At 41.6% G+C, this 24795-nt stretch overlaps 1 protein-coding gene across 1 annotated transcript in view; it reads left to right on the top strand.

Annotated features, from left to right (window-relative positions):
* mrrf (mitochondrial ribosome recycling factor) overlaps positions 1–24795 on the top strand; it is a 69785-nt gene that overhangs the window by 26804 nt on the left and 18186 nt on the right. Inside the window, exons 4-5 of the mRNA XM_073052529.1 lie at positions 3734–3852; positions 19571–19662. Of these exons, the coding sequence (XP_072908630.1) occupies positions 3734–3852; positions 19571–19662 (211 nt within the window). The remainder of the gene's footprint in view (positions 1–3733; positions 3853–19570; positions 19663–24795) is intronic.

Below are 24795 nucleotides of genomic sequence, written 5' to 3'. Positions count from 1 at the left end.
TGTTGGGCCAGAAGGGCCCGCTCTGTGCCATTCTCTAAATAAAAATAAACAACTAGAAACTTGTCTTGCATACCGTCCATACAGATCATTTCATTACAGCAGTGCATTGAGGGGGTATAAGGGAAAACAAGAACAGAATACAGATTCATAAACACAAGAGCTTCTGCAGTTGCTGAAAAATCCAGAGCAACTCATACAAATACTGGAGGACCTCAGCAAATCAGGCAGCATCTATGGAAGGGAATAAACATCAATATTTGATGAAGGGTCTTGGCCTGAAACATTGACCATTTATTCCCCTCCATAGATGCTGCCTGATCTGCTGAGTTCCTCCATCTTTTTTTGTATGTGTTACTTAAAATATAGTGTTACAGTTACGGAGAAAGTGCAGCACGGACAGACAATCTTATAGAGGAGTAAACTGAAACAGGAAAAGTATAAAAGTAGACATTCAAACACTAACTTTAAAAAAAAATGTGATGTTCATCTTTCCTAAGTAAAAGATGGCCAGTTTCTGATATCTTGCTGACTTGTAAAGTTCACATTTATGCTGAGTGGCTTACCGTGCTTCGGCTGTGCCACATTTGACTTCTGTTGCCCTGTTTGACCTTCTGTAGCCCCTCTTCACCGTGGTCTTGACCAGGAAGAATCCATTTTTGCTAATAGCTTCCTGTAAATGGCTTTTGTAAGAGGCACATGTCAAAACCGTCTAGCTGAAGTGTTTGCAGATGTGATGGATTGGTTCTCCATGTAGGTTGACAGGTAACAGCATCTGAGGGCAAGAAAAAATCCCGTTGTCCTGAAAACATTTACAAAAAAAAGCAGTTCAATTCTCTTCTAAATATCAAGGAATTTATTAAATCTTTTTGCTATTATTTAAGGCGTTGTCCTTTGTTTTTTCATTGTCACTGTTTAGAAGTACTAACCTAAAATTTATTGGTTGAACTCTACTGCAAGATTTGTGAGAATGAGTCGCCCCATTATTGAAGTTATTTCTTCTCTTTTAACACACACAAAATACTAGAGGAACTCAGCAGGTCAGTCCTGATAAAGCGGCTCGGCTGGAAAAGTCAACTGTTTATTCCTCTCCATAATGCTGCCTAATCTGCTGAATTCGTCAAGCATTTTGTGTGTGTTTCTCTGGATTTCCAATGTCTGTAGAATCTCCAATCTGATGACATGAACACTGATTTCTCCTTGTAATTATTTTCCCTCCCCCTTCCCTTTTCTTCTATTCCCCACTCTTACCTCTTCTCCTTACCTGCTTATCACCTCCCCCGGTTCCCCTCCTTTTTCTCTTTCTCCCATTGTCCACTCTCCTCTCCTCTCAGATTCGTACTTCTTCAGCCCTTTACCTTTCCCACCCACATAGTTTCACCCATCACCTCTAGCTAGTTCTCCTTTACCCCCCTCCCCAACCTTTTTGTTCTGGCATCTTCCCCTCCCTTTCCAGTCCTGATGAAGGGTCTTGGTCTGAAACGTCTACTGTTTATTCCTCTGGTTGAGGGGTAGTAGCTGTTCCTGCTTTTGGTGGTATGGGACCTGGAGCTTCTATACTTCCTTTCTGATGGCAGGAAGGTCACTAGTGCTAAACAGCAGGTATAGTAACTGACCCTTGTTTTACTTTTGATACTCCACCACCTTCTCACTGCTGCCATTGGGAAGGAGGTTTAGGTGTCTCAGGTCCCACACCACCAGGTTCAGGAACAATCATTACCCCTCAATCATCTGGATCCCTGAATCACTCACCTCAACATTGAAATGATCACTGAACAAATCTATGGACTTACTTTCAAGGATTTTACAGCTCATGTTCTCAGTATTTATTCATTATTACAGTGGATTCTAGTTAATTAGGCCACATAAAGATCGGTACATTTTGGCCCAATTAAGCGGCTGTCCCAATTAGCCAAAGTTTCATGGAAATAGTTAAAAAGGTATATGAAAAAGACAAGCTACCATTTAATCGATTAACAAATCATGTATATGTATTTAAATTAAATGCAGAACAAATTAGAACACTATCAATACTACTACAGTAGAATAAAACTGTATTAATTCCTAATAGTTATTAACGAAAGAATTCATCCAGTGTACGCTGCCATGTTCTTTGGAGTGACTGTAAATGAACAAAATCTGTTCTGACACATGTGTATGGATATTGGACTCCCTTCAATGTCCTCCTGCAAACAGTCAAAGTGAAAAACAAAATTATCAAAATCTTGTTGAATTGGAGTCCGTTGGCCCAAATGGATAATACAACCAAGCACATACTACTGAAGTTATTTTAAAAACAGTTCGCTCTAAGCATGGTGTAGCTCTAACAGCCACACAAGTGCACACAACTGACGCTAGTTAGAAACTACTTGGCAACAGTCTCCTGTACCAACAAAGTGGTATAGGGTCCTAAATAAACAAAAGGAATCCCAGCTTTTTTTTAATTAGGTTTTTGTTCATTAAGAGTTATCTCAAATATAGTAAGTGGTCTGGTTAGTGATTTCAGTATTAGTGTTTCCTACATATTTAAGCAATTTAATAAAAAGTTCAATTAATATTCTAATTAGCGGTTAACAAAAAAAAATCCCTGGGGCTCAACCCCTTTCCACTAGACTAAACAATTGACTAACCCCAAGCACAACTATGTAACTTTACTTATTTGTGCAGAGGGACTTGGGCGTGCTTGTGCATGAATCACAAAAGTTTGGTTTGCAGGTGCAGCAGGCTATCAAGAAGGCAAATGGAATGTTGGTCTTCATTGCTAGAGGGATTGAATTTAAGAGCAGGGAGGTTATGCTGCAACTGTACAGGGTACTGGTGAGTCCACATCTGGAGTACTGCATGAAGTTCTGGTTTCCTTGCTTGAGGAAGGATATACTGGCTTTGGAGGTGGTGCAGAGGAGCTTCACCAGGTTGATTCCAGAGATGAGGGAGTTAGACTATGAGGAGAGATTGATTCGCCTGGGACTGTACTTGCTGGAATTCAGAAAAATGAGAGGAGATCTTATAGAAACATATAAAATTATGAAAGGAATAGATAAGATAGAGGCAGGAAAGTTGTTTCCACTGGTAGGTGAGACTAGAACTAGGCGACGTAGCCTCAAGATTCAGGGGAGTAGATTTAGGATGGAGATGAGGAAAAACTTCTTTTCCCAGTGAGTGATGAATCCGTGGAATTCTCTGCCCAATGAAGCAGTGGAGACCACCTCGGTAAATATATTTATGACGAGGTTGGATAGATTTTTGCATAGTTGGGGAATTAAGGGTTATGGGGAAAAGGCAGGTAGATGGAGATGAGTCCGTGGCCAGATCAGCCATGATCTTATTGAATATCGGAGCAGGCTCGACAGGCCAGAAGGCCTATTCCTGCTCCTATTTCGTATGTTCTTATTGGCTTCTACCTGCCCCGACCCACATGACAGATTACCATAATCAACGCACCACAGTATACAATAGAGATAGCAAATTGAAACATGGCTCCAACAGACAGAAAATAGATGCCCGGCTCTCACAGTCAGGAAGGCAGTGCAGTGAGTGCTTGATGTGTAGCACTGGCAACCAGAGATAGCTCCTGTCCATATTTCAGTGTGTATGTTGGGACAAAGGTTTTATAAGCTCAACAGGCTACATTCCAGTCTGAGCATGAGGAAGCACTCTTCAGGATGTGAATGTATCTGACTGCAAATATGCTGCATGTGAGCTTATTTGTTAAAGACTTCCATTTTCTTTTCTTCAGGTGCTTTGGATCATATAACGGTTACAACTAACAGTGGAAAATTCCCATTAAACCACTTGGGACAAATCTCCATGAAATCACCTCAACTCATTTTAGTAAATATGACAAGTTTCCCTGAGGTGAGTGAACGTGTAAAATTAGTTACGCACTAGTAGATCATGGATACAGTTAATGTTATGTGTATATTTAATCTTCTTTTGATATATGTTTAATTATTGGTGGATCCAAAATAGTATAATTCCATGAATGCAGCAGAGGTAGCACTTTGATAAAATGTAGCACTGCTTTTTTTGTTTCTAAACTATATGTATTTTTAAAAACAAGCTGTTCTGTTTAAGCGTGAGAAATACTGCAGAAACTGGAAAGCTTAGTGGTGTATATCAGCATGGGATGCTGGAATCTCAGTATCCTCTGTAAGGAGTTTGTACTTCCTCCCCCTGGAGTGTGTGGATTTCTTTCGGGTGTTTCAGTTTCCTCCCACAGTCCAAAGATGTATTGGTTAGTAGGTTAATTGGTCATTGTATATTGTCCTGTGATTAGATGAGTGTTAAATCAGGTGGGGGAGGGATGGTGCTCTGGTTTCCTCCAACCTTCCGAAGATGTACCGGTGTGGGTTAGTAAGCTGTGAGCATACACTAGAAGAATGGTGACATTTGCAGGCTGCCCCAGCACATCCTTGGATTGTGTTGGCCATTGACGCAAACGATGCACTTCGCTGTATGATTCAATGTTTCAGTCTTTAATCTTTAAATGATGGAGGAACTCAGCAGGCCAGGCAGCATCTGTGGATGTTTCAAGCTAATACCCTTCATCAGGATTGAAAAGAAAGGAGCCAGAAGCCAGAAAAAGGTGGGAGGGAGGGGAAGGAGTGCAAGCTGGTAGGTGATAGGTGAGACCAGGTGAGGGAGAAGGAGGGTGGGTGGGGGGGGCTGAAATGAGAAGCTGGGAGGGTGATATGTGAAAGAGGCAAAGAGCTGAAGATGAAGGAATCTAACAAGAGAGGAGAGTGGACCATGGGAGAAAGGGAAGGAGGAGAGGAACCAGAGGGAGGTGATGGACAGGTGAGAAGAAAAGTGGCGAGAGGCGAACCAGATGAGAAATTGAAAAAGAGAGAGGGAAGGGGAGAAATTACTGGAAGTTAGAGAAATCTATGTTCTTGCCATCAGATTCAAGGCTACCCAGACGGAATATCATCCCTTTACCTTTTTCACCTACCACCTCCCAGCTTCTTACTTCATCAACTATTTATTCCCCTCCATAGATGCTGACTGACTTACTGAGTTCCTCCAGCATTTTGTGTGTCTTTTGTTTAAGTACAGCTCTGAAAGATTTCAAATATTCAGTGTGCGAACCTTGATTTTTCATAATCTTCATACAATTATGGAAATATAATGCCTAAAAGGAGTCTCTTTGTTTTGTAATATTACTATGAAAGTAAAATTATAATATTCAACTTCATTCCATACCTGTTGGTGTTTAGCCAATGGTCCACAGCACTTCAGATGCTTGTATCATATAGTAAGGACTTGTGTCTTCACTATCCTTTCAGGTACGGTGTTCCAGAACCCCATCCCTCCTTTAACTTTTCTTCAACTACTCTATAATCTTTTTGACAATGATTCTGTACCTTGTTTATTGAACTGTCTGCTAACTCAACTCACCCAGTCAAAACCTTTCATACCTCAATGAATCCCTCCTCGGTCACTTTCAAATTTACTTTTCACATGTACATGGAAACACAATGAAATGTGTCATTTGCATTAACAGCCAGCATTACCTAACGAAGTGATGGGGGCAAGCCCCAAAGAGTCGCCATACATAGCATTACCAGAATTCTCAACAGAGCAACACAACACAACAAACAGCAGCAAAGTAGACCCGTTCCTCCTTCCCACCACACACACATGGACATCCAGGTCAGTCCTCGTCCAGCCTCCAGGCTCGCATATCAGGCTTCATCTTCTGGGCTTCCGATCGACCTTTGGGCTCCCATCTTCAGTGTCGATCGGTGACCGGACCCTGCATCCCAATCGACCTTCAGCCACTTATCTTCAGTCGATCGATGGCGGGACCCTGCATTCCGATCGACTTTCAGCCACTCATCTTTAGTGTCGATTGATGGTGGGACCCTGCATTCCGATCGACTTTCAGCCACTCATCTTTAGTGTCGATTGATGGTGGGACCCTGCATTCCGATCGACTTTCAGCCACTTATCTTCAGTGTCGATTGATGGTGGGACCTTGCATTCCAATCGACTTTCAGCCACTCATCTTTAGTGTCGATTGATGGTGGGACCCTGCATTCCGATCGACTTTCAGCCACCCATCTTCAGTGTCGATTGATGGTGGGACCCTGCATTCTGATCGCCTTTCAGCCACTCATCTTCAGTGTCGATTGATGATAGGATCCTACATTCCAATTGACTTTCAGCCACTCACCTTCAGTGTCGATTGATGATAGGATCCTACATTCCAATCGACCTTTGGGCTCCCATCTTCAGTGTCCATCAATGACAGGACCCTGCATTCCGATCGACTTTCAGCCACTCATCTTCAGTGTCGATTGATGATGGGACCCTACATTCCAATTGACTTTCAGCCACTCACCTTCAGTGTCGATTGATGATAGGATCCTACATTCCAATCGACCTTTGGGCTCCCATCTTCAGTGTCCATCAATGACAGGACCCTGCATTCTGATCGACTTTCAGCCACTCATCTTCAGTGTCGATTGATGATAGGATCCTACATTCCAATCGACCTTTGGGCTCCCATCTTCAGTGTCCATCAATGACAGGACCCTGCATTCTGATCGACTTTCAGCCAGCCATCTTCAGTGTTGATCGATGACGGGACCCTGTATTCCGATCGACCTTCGGGCTCCCACCTTCAGTATTGACCGATGACAGGACCTTGAATTCCAGGCTTGAACTCTAGACCTGTTGACTCACCGGTCCTTGTGCTTCTTGTTTGCGTGGACATTCAATCTTGGACAACCCGACATCCATGGATGTCCTTCACCACACGCCCATGTAGTTGGCCTTTGACACCGAGCAGAGACTTAGACTCCACTTTTGTTCCAAAGAAAACTGCAGCCAAAGCACATTCTCCTCATAACTAAAATTCTCTGAAACTTCTAGAATACAAAACTAAATAGAGGCATCTTGCTTTCCGGTTCCACTTTGATGCATGATGAAGTTCAAAGTACATTTATTATCAAAGTATGTAGACCATATACAACCTTAACATTCATCTTCTTTCAGTAGTCACTAAAAAGCGAAACACAATAGAACCCATTAAAAAACTCCACCCCACAAAGGCAGTCAAACATCCAATGTGCAAAATAAAGAAAAAATGTGCAAACAATAAAAAAGTAAACAAATAACACGCAGAGCATGACCTGCAGAGTCTCTGAAAGTGAGTCCACAGCCTCAGAGCCGGTTCAGCATTGCCACCGGTCCAAGAGCCCAGTGGAGCCAGTCCAGCGCTGAGGTGAGTGCCAACAGCCAAAGTGGGTGAGAGGTATCCTGCCTCAGACACTCTGCCAATGCAGACCACTGTGAATTATGCTTTTCACACTGGGAAATGCACTATTGCTGAAAATTTGGAATTTACAGTGTGGGGAATCATTAATATCCCATTCCTGTGGCTCAGAGCCTTTGTACACCAGCATGCTACGATGCATTAGAGTTTCCTGTGAAGCACTATGTCATACAATCCAGCCGGTAAAAGCACTGAACCTCTGAAATGCATTTCATCATTTCGAAACATTAAAGAAGTCTTGAGATGTCAAACAGGGAAAAGTGGTGTCTCTAGTTGCCAGGGAGGGGAAAAAAACTCAAGATCTTAACTAAAAGAATATGAGATAAATTGCTTTAATGTAGAAAATTATGAAATTATTGAGTAATGGCCATTAATTGTAAAGGCAGAAACCTTATCATCAGCTAAATAGGGAATGGAAAACATATTAGAATAGGGAGAATAGAAAAGGATAATGGGGAAAGTTGAAAGAATTGTAATTGCAGTGTTTAGCTGCAGTTAAAGTACTGATGCTGATGAATTAGGCTGCATAGTTTCTTCCATGCTTCAGTTTGACTGATTCTGTGTCTTGTTTCAGAACAATACAACATAGAACAGTACACCACAAGCCCACAATGTTGTGCCGAGCAATTAAATTAGTAATCAAATGGCTGACTAGACTAATGCCCTCTGCTTACACAATGTCCATATCCCTCCATTTTCCTCTGTCATGTGCCTATCAAAATGTTTCTTAACAAGTCCCTAATTATCTGCCTTTACCTCCACCCCAGGCAGTGTATTTCAGGCACCCATCACTCTCTGTGTGGAAAAACCTGCCCCTCACATCTCCTTTGAACTTACCCGTCTCACCTTAAATGCATTATCTCTGGTATTAGTCATTTCAAACTTGTGGAAAAAGATACTGTGTATCCATGCCTCACATAATTTATAACCCTCTATCAGATCTGCCCTCAGCCTCTGCCTCTCCAGAGAAAACAGCCCAAGTTTTTCCAAACTTTCATTATAGCACATGCCTTCTAATCCAGATAGCATCTTCTGCTGCTTCTCTAAAGCCTTGACGCTGTTAAGAGTCTTGCCCTCAACCTTGTTCTGTCTCTTTACTGATTGTTTTGAAGAGCACATGCTACTGGATCTGTTATATTCCACACGATGTTAACTAACTTCAAAGATGACATCAAAATCAGCCGGAATAAGTTCAGTTTTACATCTAAAAATTTGGAAGACATTGCACTCAATAGATGCACCTGGAGGAAATCTGTTCAAGAGGGAGCTGTGTTACGTGAGAACGACCTCTGCTGTGACGCAGAGAACAAGTGGCAGCTGTGAAAGGAGAGACTGAATGACCGAAAGACCCAGCCTCTAACCACAGCCACCACTTACTCTTGCCCGCATTGCATTGAGTCTCGGATCGGCCTCTACAGCCACTGAAGACCCACCTTCAGACAATCCCTTAGGGGAGCATCAGTACTCGACTGGAGTAATCGTACTACTACTATATTCTAAAGATTGCCAAAAGGAAGATAGCAGAGGGCCATTCAGTTAAATTCTCAGTTCCAGTGAAGCCTGTTGTTTACTGTATGACAAGATGATGGATTGTTCGAAGCTTGCTTTAACTTTTAAGCACTCCGTTCCCCAGCATCTTTCATGAGAAGGAAATGAGCCACACTTCCACCTTGTATTGTTGTCTTTGGGAACATGTTTGCTTGTTAAACACAGCTTTCACTTCAATTGTGGGGAATTGCTCTGCCTGCTCTGATAATGACTTTTTTTGTTGTGAATGTGGTTGTAAAGACAAAAGTGTTGTGAATAGGATTGCCATTATAACAGTGAGAGTTTGTCCTCTTTTCCTTCTGTCTTCGTGAGCTCTAATCTCTGCCAGCATGCTGGCACGCATGTTTAGGTGGTACAAACTTTGTTTCTGCTCTGACATTGTAATTTGTCTCAGAAATCAATTGTAGTGTGCAAGTCTGAATTAGCAGGTGATTTGATTGTGGAAGGCATTGTAGCCATGCTTAATTCTGTCCTTATGTCATCAAGCACATCCCACAGCAAGAGAATCAGGAGCAGCAGATGTGATTGGAGTTAATAACTGATCTTGCTTTACTTTTAATACTGTTGAAGATTGATGATGTACAGTGCCAGCGACCTGGGTTCAATTCTGCCTCTGTCTGTAAGGAGTGCGTATGTTCTTCCCTTGACTGCGTGAGTTTCCTCTGGGTGTACCAGTTTCCACCCATATTCCAAAGATGTTTAGGTCTCTAGGTTAATTGGGCAACTGATGCTCGTTGGAGTGGAAGGGCCTTTTACTATGCTGTACCATGGACGTTGTGACCTAGCTGTTTGAAATAGATGTGCAAGCCTGGGCAGTATGATGCGGAGAGCAAGCTGTTGCTCCTGCAGCAAGCTCCCCTCTTTACTCAGTTGATGAATCCAAAGGAACGGCAGACTTGGCATAAACGACATCACAGAACTTGCTAGTCAGCATTGAATTCAACATAGGACTGCCTTAGGAACTCCAGCTCGGGACTTTTCCTCGGGATTTACTCCTGAAACCTTCCCTACGAGTCAGTATAGCTGCGAGGCAGCGGAGATTTGAGATCAGAGTTTTCCTTCTCTTAGATAAGCTGCCAAGCATGGCTGATGAACCCCACCTTCCTGGAACCATGATGTAACTCGAAATTTAAAAAAATAAAAATTGTTCCTCACTAGTTTGGAATATGCTAGTATTTGAATCCAGACTTCCCTGGGCTTTTCCGTTCAGTACCAAGCCGTTTACCCATCAAGCCTTGCATGGAGCAAGCTATATTTAGTCTGAAATAAAATGCTTTCTTTTGTTGCACATCTGTCGTGTGTGCATTACTGTTTCCTTGTTATCAGATTAAAGATAAAATCTTGCCATCAATATTTTAAAGTCAACCGTGTCAGAAAATGCATATTTTGGACTGAGGGTTATGTTTTTCCAATGTGTCTAACTCTGTATTCCCATAGTTTTCCATATGTGATGTATGTGGAAATAGCTTAGACTTTGAGCCATTTACAATTCAATTGAAAAGTGCTTTAGAATCACTTTTTGTTGATGCTATTAACGTGTTACAACATTTAGATCATCTTGCAACAGCCAGAAAATGCTTTAGCAAAACATGGGAGAATAACCCTTTCAGTACCAAATTGTTCAAACAACTTGTATAGAGGTTTGAACAATATGATGTAATTTAATTTAATTTTTTAACATATCTTGCTGTAATTTATAGTTTTTATTATTATGTAATTTCAATGAACAGCTGCCACAAAACAACAAATTTCACGACATATGTCAGCGATATTAAAACTGGTTCTGATTCTCATTCTGAATGTCTAATGTTAGCATTTGTTTTAGAGAACTAGAATATAAAAGCAAGATTGTAATGTTGAGGCTTCGTAAGGCATTAGTCAGAGTGTACTTGAAGTATTGTGAACAGTTTAGGGCTTCTTACCTAAGAAAGAATGTGTTGGCGTTGGAGAGGATCTAGAAGAAGATTCACAGCAATGATCCTGGGAATGAAAGAGTTAATATATGAGGAGCATTTGATGGCTCTTCACCTGTGCTCACTGGAGTTCAGAAGAATGACGGGGGATCTCATTGAAACCTATCGAATATTGAAAGGCTTAAAGTGAGTGGAAGTGGAAAGAATGTTTCCAATGGTGGAGGTATTTAGGACTTGAGGGCACAGCCTCAGAATTCAAGAACGTCCCTTTAGAACGGAGATGAGGAGGAATTTCTTTATCCAGAGGGTGGTGAATCTGTGGAATTCACTGTCACAGATGGCTGTGGAGTCCAAGTCACTGGGTATATTTAAAGTGGAGGTTGATAGGTTCTTGATTAGTCAGAGCCTCAAAAGTTATGGAGAGAAGGCTGGAGAATGGGATTGAAAGGGATGATAAACAGCCATGATGGAATGGCAGAGCAGACTCGATGGGCTGAATAGCCTAATTCTGTTCCTATGTCTTAGGATTTTATTGTCTAATATTTCCCAAATCATTTTGAGTAACCTCACAGCTTGGGTTGTGATTTCTCAGATCTGATCACTTTCCTACTCAGTCAAAATGGCCTTTTAAATACCCGAAAGGTCAAGTTTGTTATTAATTAGACACCCTTTCTGACAAAATATCAGCATCAAGGAGCTGTGAGTGGTCCAGTTCGTACTCAGCAGGTGAACGGGAATCAAAATCAGGTTTATCATCACTGATGTTGGACATAAATTTGTTGCTTTGCCACAGTGTTACAGAGCAAAGACATAAAAATACTATAAAGGACAAAAACTAGTGCACAAAAAAGCAACAATAAGGTAGTGTTCATAGACTGTTCAGAAATCTGATGAGAGGGGAAGAAACTTCATAATCAGCTGTTTTATTATCACCATCTTGTATGGCGTGAAATTTGTCGTTTTGTACAGCAGAAGTGCGATCCAACAATCCAACACTATAAGCAGGTATCACAAACTGGGGTCTTCCTTTGTTGCATTGGATGACCATGATGTCTTCTGTGCCTTGTCATGCCCTTCGGCCTCCACGAGTGTTGCAGAACCACCTTCCGGGCAGTTAGATCTCATTGTTGATTTTATCCACCCAGTGCACCAGAGGTGACTTTGCATGCTAGGGCAGGTGTGTCCCTCAAATTAAATTAATAGTGCAATAAAGGAATAATGAGGTATAATAAAGGAATCATTTCTGGCTCCTTCCACCTTCCTTTCCAGTCCTGATGAAAGGTCTCAGCCCGAAGTGTCAGCTGTTTATTCCTCTCCATGGATGCTGCCTGACCTGCTGAGTTCCTCCAGAATTTTCTGTGAGTTCCTCAAGATTTTCAGCATCTGCAGAATCTGTTCTGTTTATGAGAGTGAGGTGGTGCTCATGGATGGTTCACAAATCTGATGTGGAGACCAAGAAGCTGTTCCTAAATTGCCGTGTGTCTTCGGGCACCTGTACCTCCTCCCCAATGGTAGTAAAGAGAAGAGGGCATATCCTAGATAGTGAAGTTCCTCTTTGATAAATGCTGCCTTTTTAAGGCACGACTGTTTGTGAGTGACACTTTAATGAAGACATGAATACTTTGAAAAGAAAGAGTCTTTCTGAACAAGGTGTGCTGTTCTATTACAGATATTACACATTTAAATTTGACAACTATCAAAAATGTATTGTATACGGTTAATGCAGGGAGTAAGGTGGCTTATCTTTTGTATTCTAACCCACTTCCCTGTCTGCTATAACTATTGATATAGAAAGACACCGGCGTTTCTCCTTTCACCACCAACATAGCAAACTGAGCTCACTTATTGCATTCTGATTTCTCTTTGTGTTTGAATAAAAGGGAACTGGTCTGTCAAAACAAGCTAGATCAAGATGTACTGCGTTGGCTATGTGTGATGACAGCATAACACTGAAATATTTTGTCTATGAATAACTTGTGTGTATTTTATTCAGTGTTAAAAACACCGGAGTGTAAAAGCGTAACTGTGTTGGTTTGTTTGTGGTCAATCCAACATCAGGAAATCAGTTAATGTTCTTCCTGCGTTGACCCGAAGGGGCAACAACTTCACGCAAAGGGTGGTGCGAATGTGGAGTGAATGGCCAGAAGAAATAGCAGAGATATGATGAGAGCTTTTAAACAAACTTTGGACTGGTAAATGGATAGGATCAGAATTAGAATTCAAGTTTATTTATCACATGCACATCAAAACATGCAGTGAGATGTGCCTTTTGTGTTAACAACCAACACACTTGAGGATGTGTTACGAGCAGTCCAGCGCCAACACAGAAAGCGTGCCATGCTCGGCAGAACAACATAGAGCACAACAAGCAGCAAAAAAAAAGCAAAACAAACCCCCTTCCTTCCTCCCACCCACAAACGCTCCTCTATCCCAAAGACAGTCTTGTCTTCATTGGTCTCCAGCCTGGGACACGCAGACACTGGGCCTTTAGCTATCCCAGCGGACTCGCAGAGATTCTGAAACCTGAGGCTCTGGCCAACTGCCCTCATCTTATGTGCTTCCAATTTGAACTCCAGTCCTCAATCTTCAGCATCACACCAGCACCCCAAATCATCAGGTGTTTTGGAATCAGGGTTTGAACCTTTGTCTTAAATGATATGAAATTTGTTATTTTGTGGAAGCAGTACAGTGCAAAGGCATAACATTACTATAAGTTACAAAATAAATAAAGGAATAATGAGGTGGTATTCATGGATCATTCGGAAATCTGATGGCTGAAGGGAAGAAACTTTCTGAATTGTTGAAAGTGATCTTAAGGCTCCTTTACCTGTGCCCTGATTATACTAACAAGAAGGTGATGTGTCCTGGATGGTGAGAGTCTTCTCGTGAAGATGTCCTTGGTCGTGGAAAGGGTTGCTTCCATTATGGAGCCTGTGAGTTTACAAGATTTAGAACAGGAGTTCCCAACCTTTTTACGTCATGGACCAATACCATTAAGCAAGGGGTTCGTGGAGCCTAGGTTGGGAGCCCCTGTTTTAAAAGGATATTGGACAAACGTGGCCAGATAGGAGTAGCTTAGATGGGAATCTTGGTCGGCATTGATGAGTTATCTGTGTAATGCTCTGTCACAGACAGCGGTGGAAGCCAAGTCTGTGGGTATATTTAAAGCAGAAGTTTATAGATTCCTGATTGGGACATCAAGGGATATGGTGAGAGGACAAGTATATGGGGTTGAAAGGGGTCTGGGATCAGCCATGAAGAAATGACGGAGCAGACTCAATGGGCTTATTGGCCTAATTCTGCTCCTATGTCTTTTGGTCTTATGGAGTTGGGCCAAAGGACCTGTCTCCATATTGAATAACTATATGAATCCCTTTTTTCCACCAGACAAAGAAAACGTTTGTATAAAATAGTGGAATGTTCAAAGTAAATTTATTATCAAAGGGCATATACGCCACTACATACAACCCTGTAATTTGTTTACTAGCAGACATACTCAGTAAATCCAAGAAACATAATAAAATTAATGAAAGCAACACACACAAAATGCTGGTGGAACGCAGCAGGCCAGGCAGCATCTATAGGAAGAAGTACAGTCGACGTTTCGGGCCAAGACCCTTTGTCAGGACTAACTGAAAGAAAAGATAGTAAGAGATTTGAAAGTAGGAGGGGGAGGGGGAGTTCCCCCCCTTCCCCCCTCTTTTTTTCTCTCTCTGCCCGTCACTCTTTGCCTGTTCTCCATCTCCCTCTGGTGCTCCCCTCCCCCTTTCTTTCTCCCTAGGCCTCCCATCCCATGATCCTTTCCCTTCTCCAGCTGTGTACCCCTTTTGCCAATCACCTTTCTAGCTCTTAGCTTCACCCCATCCCCTCCTGTCTTCTCCTATCATTTTGGATTTCCCCCACCTACTTTCAAATCTCTTACTATCTTTTCTTTCAGTTTGTCCTGACAAAGGGTCTCGGCCCGAAACGTCGACTGTACTTCTTCCTATAGGTGCTGCCTGGCCTGCTGCATTCCACCAGCATTTTGTGTGTGTTGCTTGAATTTCCAGCATCTGCAGATTTCCTCGTGTTTGAGAATTAATGAAAGACTGCATCTAACAAGACAGACAAACAGCTGATTTGCAAAAGACAATGAACTATGTAAATACCAAAGAAAAAGAAAGTAATAATAAATATTGAGAAAATGAGATGAAGAGTCCTTGAAGTGAGTCCATAGGTTGTGGGAATATTTCAGTGGTGGGGTGAGTGAAGTTATAGGCAATAGACAATCACAGTGTTAAATGGTACACCTTTTTCCTTTACTCAGGACCTGGTAAGCAGGCAAAGGCTGCGGCTGTCTCTTCAGGCAAGAGGCTTAATATCAGTTTTCACAGCCATATGTTCTGAACTTTGGCCCACCTATGTTGTGAATATTCTGTGTTTCTGTGAGGGAGCTGTAACTAAGTGAAGCTAAGAAAGACTACATCGACACATTCTTTCCCAAGTTTGCTTATGAGTTCCTTCAGCACAGTTTTCCATATGCTGGTCAACACACAGCAGTTAGCAGGACACTATTATTGCTCAGGGAATTGGAGTTCAGAGTTCAACTGCAGCGTCCTCTGTAAGAAAGTTTGTATGTTTCCCTGTGAATGTGTGGGTTTCCTCCACGTTGCAAAGACATACCGGTTAGTTGGTCATGGTAAATTGTCCTAGGATTAAATAGGAGGATGTTGGGTGGTGGGCTGTGGCTTTAAATAAATAAAACAAAAATACTTAAACACTGTTTATCAAAAGAACATGTCGTTGTTTGTTATTTGAGAGCTACCAATTTGGAAGCAGTCTTTATTTAATTATTTTCATTTGGCAAGGCAATTATCAGGACAGTATCAGTAAAGTGTAGGACTGATACTGAGATTTCAGGTTTGTATTTTCTATCTCATTTATGAGGCTCCCGAAAGAAATTCAAGGAATTTCCTCAGCATCTCTAGGGTTTTTATTTATTTAAAATACCAGCATTATTACTATTCTTTATTTACAGCTGTTACTTTTCTGATTTTTTAACTAGAAACTTGTTTTACAAGAACAGTAGCTTATTGATTCCCCTGACTAGTGCATGTCATGAAATCAAAGAGTCCTATAATAATACAGGCCCAGCAGAACTGCTCCCTCACTCCTGTGTTGACCCAGATCTCTCTGAACAAGAGATGGCAAATGCAGTGTCACCAAGCAACACACAGAAAATGCTGGAGGAACTCAGCAGGCCAGGCAGCATCTATGGAAAAGAGTACAGTTGACGTTTTGGGCCGAGACCCTTCAGCAGGACTCCTAAATGCAACACTAGCTGCCTTTTCCAGAGGTTGAGTTGGTGGTGAGGAGGCAAATGCAATATTAGCATTCATTTCCAGAGGTAGAATATAAAAGCAAAGATGTAATGCTGAGACTTTATAAGGTAATGGTCAGACCACACAGAGTATTGGGAGCAGTTATGCTAGTTAGTTAGAACTTCATTGACATTGCTAAGGACAATGAGATTATAGTGTACTCCATCCAATGCAAAACAATTTACTGGCAGTTTAGTTACTATAAACTCAATGACGAAATTTAAAATTAAGGTCTGAGATATTTTGAGTGACATCTAGGTTACAACTGCATTAAAACAAACAATTTGGGCCCCTTATCTAAGAAAGGATGTGTTAGCAATAGAGAGAATCCCGAGGAGGGTGACGAGAATGATCAAGGAGGGGAAATCAGAATCAGGTTTAGTATCTTTGGCGTATGATGTGAAATACGTTGTTGATAAAGTCCAAAAATCTGAGAGGTAAAGGAACTTAGGAGTCCTTGTGCAGAACAGCTTAAAGGTTAACTTGCAAGAGGCATCGGTGGTGAGGAAGGCAAATGCAATGTTAGCATTCGTTTCAAGAGGTCTAGAATACAAGAGCAGGGATGTGATGCTGAGGCTTATGAGGCACTGGTGAGGCCTCACTTTGAGTATTGTGAACAGTTTTGGGCTCCTCATTTAAGAAAAGATCTGCTGGCGTTGAAGAGGGTTCAGAGGAGTTTCGCAAGGATGATTCTGGGAGTGAAAATGTTATATGGGGAACGTTTAATAGCTCTGGGTCTGTGTTTGCTGGAATTTAGAAGGATGAGGGGATATCTCATTGAAACCTTTCAAATGTTGAAAGGCCTAGACTTGGTAGATGAGGAAAAGATGTTTTCCGTGGTGGGGGAGTCTAGGACAGGAGGACACAGCCTCAGGATAGAGGGGCATCCATTTAAAACAGATGCAGAGAAATTTCTTTAGCCAGGGGATGGTGAACTTGTGCAATTTATAACAATAGACATCCATGGAAGCCAGATTGTTGGGTGTATTTAAGGAGGAGCTTGATAGATTCTTGATTGGACATGGCAACAAATGTTAAGGGGAGAAGGCCAGGGAGTGGGGCTAAGGAGGGGGAGGAAAGGTCAGCCATTATTGAATGGCGGAGCAGATTCAATGGGCCAGATGACTTAATTCTGCTCCTATATGTTATGATCTTATGGTTTTGCGGCAGCAGTACATTGTAATACATAATTTAAAACTATTAATTGCAATAAGCAAATAAATATTTAAATAAGTAGTGCAACAAAAAAGAAAAAAAATAGTGAGGTAGTGTTCATAAGTTCATTATCCATTTAGAAATCTGGTGGCAGTGGGGAAGAAGCTGTTCCTGAATCGTTGAGTGTGTGTCTTCAGGCTCCTGTACCACCTCCTTGATGGTTGCAATGTGAAGAGGACATGTCCTGGGTGATGGATTCCTTAGTGATGGATGCCATCTTTTTGAGGCATCGCCTTTTGAAGATGTCCTTGATGCCGGGGAAACATTTCACCTCTCCACCGAGTACTTTTTCCACATTTGTCAGCATATGGATTTTGAGAATCATTGCTGGAGAATTAGAAGTTTAATAAAACCATGCCTGGTGGGATGGTTGTTTGAGGAACTACTGAAAGGGTGGAAAGGATAGTGAAAACAATGCTGAACCCAGGATTAGAGTACTAGCCAAAACATTTTCAGTAGGCTCTCTAAGATATAGGGATAGATCGGTTGAAGATTTATTGCATTGGCAACAAATGACTCTGTGAACACCAAGTTTTACTGCTTAATATGCATTGTTATTCAAAGTAAATTTATTTAATATCAATATCCATATAAAGTCGCCATATACAACCCTTTTCTTGTGGGCAGTCACAGTAAATCCAAGAAACACAATAGAATCAGTGAAAGACCATACACAACAGGATAGACAAACAACCAATGGGCAAAATACAACAAGTGGTGCATATCAAAAAATAAAAAAAATAATAAATAAGCAACAAATATCGAGAGCATGAGATGAAGAGGTCTTGAAAGTGAGTCCATAGGTAGTGGGAACAGTTCAATGTTGGGGTGACTGAAGTTATCCCCTCTGGTTCAAGACCCCTATAGCTGAGGGGTAGTAGCTGTTTCTGAACCTGCTGAAGTGTGTCCTGAGGCTCCTGTACCACCTTCCTAATGGCAACAGCAAGAAGAGAGCATGGTATGGATAGTGGGGTTCCCTGTTGAGATGCTGCCATCCTACAATAGTGCTCCATGTACATGTGCCCAATGGTTTGAGGGCTTTACCCATGATGGACTGGGCCGTATCCACTACATTTTGTAAGCTTTCCATTCAAGGGCAATGGTGTTTCCATACCAGGCCATAATGCAACCAGTGAATTATCATGACATAATTTGCAATTGATTGGCAAGTAATTCTGTACCTAGTTCACAATAAAATAGATGTTTAACACAATTAGGAAGGAATCTGGGTTTGATTATGAAGACCTTTATGTTCATTGGCTTTACATCAGCTCAGACCTTTTTCTTATAACTTTTTAACCTGTGTTTTACTTGATGTTAGATCAGTGCCTTTGACAATAACTCCTTCAATTTTGTTTGTCCTATTTTGAACACAGGAGGGGCCACTGTACAGGATAGGAAAAAAAAACTACAGAAAGTTGTAAACTCAGCCAGCTCTATCGTGGGCACTAGCCTCCCTAGTATCGAGGACATTTTCAAAAGGCGATGCCTCAGAAAGGTGACATCCATCATTAAGAATCCCCATCGCACAGGACATGCCCTCTTCTCATTGCTACCATCAAGGAGGAGGTACAGGAGCCTGAAGTCACACACTTAGTGTTTCAAGAACAACTTCTTTCCCTCCACCATCAGATTTCTAGTGGACATTGAACCAATGAAGTCTACCTCAGTATTTTTTTTGCTCTCTTTTTGCACTACCTACTTTCTTTTTTATATTTTGTTTTATTTTGTATTTATAGTTTAGAAATTATGTATTGCAATGTACTGCCGCCGACATGTGCCAGTGTTATTAAATCTGATTCTCATTCATATTTTAGAAAATATATTCACTTAATAGATATAATAAAATATTTGTGTTGATATCTAATTCAAGCATTTTAAAAACCTTTAATTTTTTTTCTTAAAATCTTGGTTATGCAGATACTCCCCAGAGCATTAATCTGAAGTTTCTGAAACAGATTGCCTCAAACCACTGAAAAATTTGTTCAAAGAGGCAGAACTTTTGTTCTTTTAATTTTTCTTCCCCCTTTCTCCTCCTTTACCATGACACGGTTTATCCGTGTGTATGCAAGGGGACTTGGCTCACAAGTCACAGTGGGATCAAAGCTGCTTGGACTGAATCTAACTTCCTGATATTCTTGGTGAAAGAGGTAAACGTTTCCATGTTCTGGGCAAATAGATTAGCCGGACGGAGACGGAACAGCCAGCTGCAAGTAATTATTCTGCTAATGCCCTGTACCTTTTGATCTGGTTCACAGGCAACAGTGGCTGTCACCGAGGCCATAAGGGAAAGTGGAATGAACCTGAACCCCGAAGTGGATGGAACTCTGATCAGGGTGCCAATTCCTAAGTAAGTAATTTGAAGGTTATGCCTAAGGTTTTGTTCCTTGTCTGCTGATTGTCATTATAGGGCAGTTGCTGGCAAAATTACTTAAGGCTAAAAAAATTGTTTCTAAAATGTGATGTGGATTTTGTTAATACTAATTATTTTTGTAATAAAATTCAGAAAATAACATGAATTAAATATTTTACCATCCTCTTGCTCTAATTTAGAATGTTTTGCATAATGTAGAAAAATTAAGACATTGTCTTATGAGGATAGGTTGATCAAGCTAGGACTTTTTTTTGGAGCAAAGGAGGATGAGAGGTGACTTGACAGAGGTGTACAAGACGATACGAGGCATAAATTGAGTGGACAGCCAGAGACTTTTTACCAGGGTGGAAATGGCTGGTGCAAGGGGGGGCGTAATTTTAAGGTGATTGGAGGAGAGTATGGCATGTCAGAAGTAGGTTTTTTACACACAATGGTGAGTGAATGGGGAGTGCTGCTTGGGGTAATGGTAGAGGTAGGTACATTAGGAACATTTAAGAAACTCTAAGGTAGGTGCTTGGATGATGGATAGGTGGGAGGGAAGGGTTAAATTGATCTTGGAGTAGGTTGAAACATCAGCACAATATCATGGGTCAAAGGGTCTGTACTGTGCTCTAGTACTATGTGTTCTATCTCCTACATTGTAGAAACATGGAAATGTTAAATGTATGGGGTTAACAATTCAAGTCAATTGGAAAGTGCATCGAGAAACTCCAATTAAATTGCCAGGAGAGAATGTTCCTTTAAAGTCTGCTACCGTGCCTTATTGCTTATGGCCTTTATAAAAAAAATTTAAGAATTTTCTTTCAGAAATATCTTCAGTGTGTGTGTAATTCAGCTGAAAATTCCAAATCTGAATGGTAATAATATCAAAATCGAAGGCGATCTCGTGTTTCAGGGTGTAATTGAGAGATGCAATGCAAATAATACCAGTAGTTTCTAGGGAAGTTCCTTTGACGTTGTGAGAGAGTATATGTTGAGGTAGGTCAGAATGGGAAGGTAGGGGTTGTTCAGCAGGTTAAGGGACTAGTGCTGGGATTGGTGAAGCGTCAAGATGAGGTGGAAGAGGTTTATAAAGATGGGGAGGGCGAGGAGTTTGAAATCGAAGATGGGAATTTCAAAGCTGAACTGTTTTTAGACTAGGAGCCAAGGTCAATCAGCAAGCGCAAGGGTGACACAGAGCAGAACATGGTGTGACTTTAAATCAGAATCAGCTTTATGCCATGAAATTTGTTGTTTTGCAGCAGCAGTATGGTGCAACACATAAAAAATAACTAATTTACAACGTATATAAAAATAAATAAGAAGTGCAAAAAGAGAACAATGTAGTGAGGTACTGTTCATGAACCATTCAGAAATCTGATGGTAGAGGGAAAAAGCTGTTCCTAAAACATACAGGTGCATCTTCAGGCTTCTCTACCACCTCACTGATGGTAGTAATGAGAAGAGTACATAGGGAGTATATCCTCCTCCATGTGCTCCAGTTTCCTCCCTCAGTCCAGTTAGTAGGTTAATGGGTCATTGTAAATTGTCCTGTGATGAGGTTGAGGCTGTCGGGCTGCTGTGCGGTGCAGCTGAAAGGGATGAAAGGGCCTACTCTTTATCTCTAAATAAATTTTTTAAATGTTGTTATTGCGACACCACTCAACCAAATGATCCGTCTCACTCCCGTATGCTTCCTTGTCACATCTGCTAATCTGTCAACAACAGTTGTGTCATCGGCAAATTTATAGGTGACATTTGAGCTCTGCCTTGCCATTACAGCCATGAGTGCAGAGGGACTAGAGCAGTGGGATAAGCACACATCCTTGTCAGCTAAGAGGAAATTTTATTTCCAATCCACACTGATTGTGGTCTCCTAATAACATATAACAATTACAGCACGGAAGCAGGCCATCTCAGTCCTTCTAGACCGTGCCGAACACTTACTCTCACCTAATCCCACCAACCTGCACTCAGCCCATAACCCTCCATTCCTTTCCTGTCTATATACCTATCCAATTTTACTTTAAATGACAATATCGAACCTGCCTCTACCACTTCTACTGGAAGCTCGTTCCACACAGCTACCACTCTCTGAGTAAAGAAATTCCCCCTCGTGTTACCCTTAAACTTTTGCCCCCTAACTCTCAATCCATGTCCTCTTGTTTGAATCTCCCCTACTCTCAATGGAAAAAGCCTATCCATGTCAACTCTATCTATCCCCGTCATAATTTAAAATACCTCTATCAAGTCCCCCCTCAACCTTCTACGCTCCAAAGAATAAAGACATAACTTGTTCAACCTTTCTCTGTAACTTAGGTGCTGAAACCTAGGTAACATTCTAGTAAATCTCCTCTGTACTCTCTCTATTTTGTTGACATCTTTCCTATAATTCGGTGACCAGAACTGTACACAATACTCCAAATTTGGCCTCACCAATGCCTTGTACAATTTTAATATTACACCTCAGCTCCTATACTCAATGCTCTGATTTATAAAGGCCAGCATACCAAAAGCTTTCTTCACCACCCTATCCACATGAGATTCCACCTTCAGGGAACTATGCACCATTATTCCTAGATCACTCTGTTCTACTGCATTCTTCAATGCTCTACCATTTACCATGTATGTCCTATTTGGATTATTCCTACCAAAATGTAGCACCTCACACTTATCAGCATTAAACTCCATCTGCCATCCTTCAGCCCACTCTTCTAACTGGCCTAAATCTCTCTGCAAGCTTTGAAAACCTACTTCATTATCCACAACACCACCTATCTTAGTATCATCTGCATACTTACTAATCCAATTTACCACCCCATCATCCAGATCATTAATGTATATGATAAACAACATTGGACCCAGTACAGATCCCTGAGGCACACCGCTAATCACCGGCCTCCAACCTGACAAACAGTTATCCACCACTACTCTCTGGCATCTCCCATCTATCCGCTGTTGAATCCATTTTACTACTTCAATATTAATACCTAACGATTGAACCTTTCTAACTAACATTCCGTGCAGAACCTTGTCAAAGGCCTTACTGAAGTCCATATAGACAGCATCCACTGCTATACCCTCGTCAACTTTCTTTCACCCTACCATTCTTTATCTTCCTCCACCAGGACAAATTTATTGCTAACATCCTGCAAGAGGTCCCTAAACATCGACATGTCCATAGTACATTTCCCTGCAAAAACATCATCCCAATTCACACCCGCCAGTTCTGGCCTTATAGCCTCATAATTTGTCCTTCCCCAATTAAAAATTTTCCTCCCCTCTCTGATTCTATCCTTTTCCATGATAATGCTAAAGGCCAGGGAGCGGTGGTCAATGTCCCCCAGATGCTCTGATGAAGAAGTCAAAGCTTCAGTTACATAGGGAGCTACACAGGCCTAGGTTTTGAACTTGTTGATTAGTACTGTGGTATGATGGTGTTGAATGCTGAGCTGTAATCAATAAGCAACAGCCTGACAGGGATATTGCTGTGGTCCAGTTGGTCCAAGGATGAGTGGAGAGGCAGTGAGATTGTATCTGCGATATGCTTATTGCAGCAGGTCTAGGTCTGTACTTAAACAAGAGTTAATTCTAGCCATGACCGACCTCTCAAATCATTTCATTACAGAAGGTGTGAGTGAGTGCTACTGGGCGATGAGCATTGAGGAAGCTCACCCTGCTCTTTGCGGGCACCGTTATGACTGAAGCCAATTAATAGAGCCTTGAATAATCTTCCTGAGGAGAAAGCCAGAGCTGGAGTTCCTAAGGCAGCCCAACATTGAGTTCAACGTTGACTGGCAACTCCTGCAATGCTGCTGGTACCAAACTGTATTGGCCTTTACCGTTCCTTTGGATTCATCAGCTGTGTGGAGAGGGGAAGCTTGCTGCATTGGGCAACACCTTGCTCTCCATATCGTACTGCCCTGGCTTGCCTATGACAGCTAGGGAAAGCATCCATGGTCATCCATAACCAATGGAGGGCTGCATCAGTTTATCACATTGTGAATCATCTGGACCGTGGGGTGGCGAGGCAATGCATTATGTTGTCATATAATGATGCATTGTTTGGGTGTTCCAACATCCGGTAGAGGGTTAACAGCCACAAGTAGTTCCTGCTTTAGGAAAACCACTGGACAGTGGCCAGCTCTAAAGTACCAAGTGAAATCTTGGTAGCGAGGCATGCTATCAACGTTAACTTCCTCTTGTCTTGTCTACAACTTACTATGGATCCAGGAAAGCCAGGAGAAAGTGGGAGGCAAAAGAGAAATTTTAATTTCATGACACAACGTAATGCCACCAGGCACTCGGTTTTATTTCTTTATTTCTTTAGAGATGCAGCTCTTCTGGCCCAATGAGCTTCACCACTCAGCAACCCACCTATTTCAGCCTAACCTAATCACAGGATACTTTACAATGACCAATTAACCAACCTGTAGGTCTTGACTGTGCACACATACTGGGAGAAACACATGAACTCCTTACAAAGGATGCTGGAATTGAACTCTGAACTCTGGAATACCCCAAGCTGTAATAGCATCGTGCTAACTGCTATTTATCAAATTAAAATAGTGCTAAGCTCTTCTTAGTACTTCTCGGCCTGAAACGTCGACAGCGCTTCTCCCTATAGATGCTGCCTGGCCTGCTGCGTTCCACCAGCATTTCGTGTATGTTACTTCTTAGTACTTTTGGGTGCCACGGTTAACGCAGTGCTACCACAGCTCAGGGCATCAGAGTTTGGAGTTCAATTCCAGAATCCTCTGTAAGGAGTCTCTGTACATTCTCCCCGTGGGATGCGTGAGTTATCCCTGGGTGATCTGATTTCCTCCCACAGTCCAAAGACATACCAGGTAGGTTCATTAGTCTCTGTGAATAGGTTAGGGTTAATCGGGGTTATCGGGGGTTGCTGAGCGGTGTGGCTCTAATGGCTGATAGGGCCTGTTCCACGCTGTCTCTCTAAATAAATTTAAAATAAGTTTTCAATGTGCAATGATTTAAGTCAGCAGATGCATCTTGGATACTCAATACATACGTTAAAGATTAAAATACTTCTGGTAGGTTTGGAATATTGCATTAAGATGCATTTGATATCGATATACAAAGTACAAAAGTTCAGAGTAAATTTATTATCAA

The sequence above is a fragment of the Hemitrygon akajei genome, chromosome 7 (genome assembly GCF_048418815.1).
Source record: "Hemitrygon akajei chromosome 7, sHemAka1.3, whole genome shotgun sequence".
Taxonomy (NCBI): Eukaryota; Metazoa; Chordata; class Chondrichthyes; order Myliobatiformes; family Dasyatidae; genus Hemitrygon; species Hemitrygon akajei.
The sequence above is the reverse complement of the archived record's forward strand: the minus strand, read 5'-3'. Positions and strand labels throughout refer to the sequence as shown.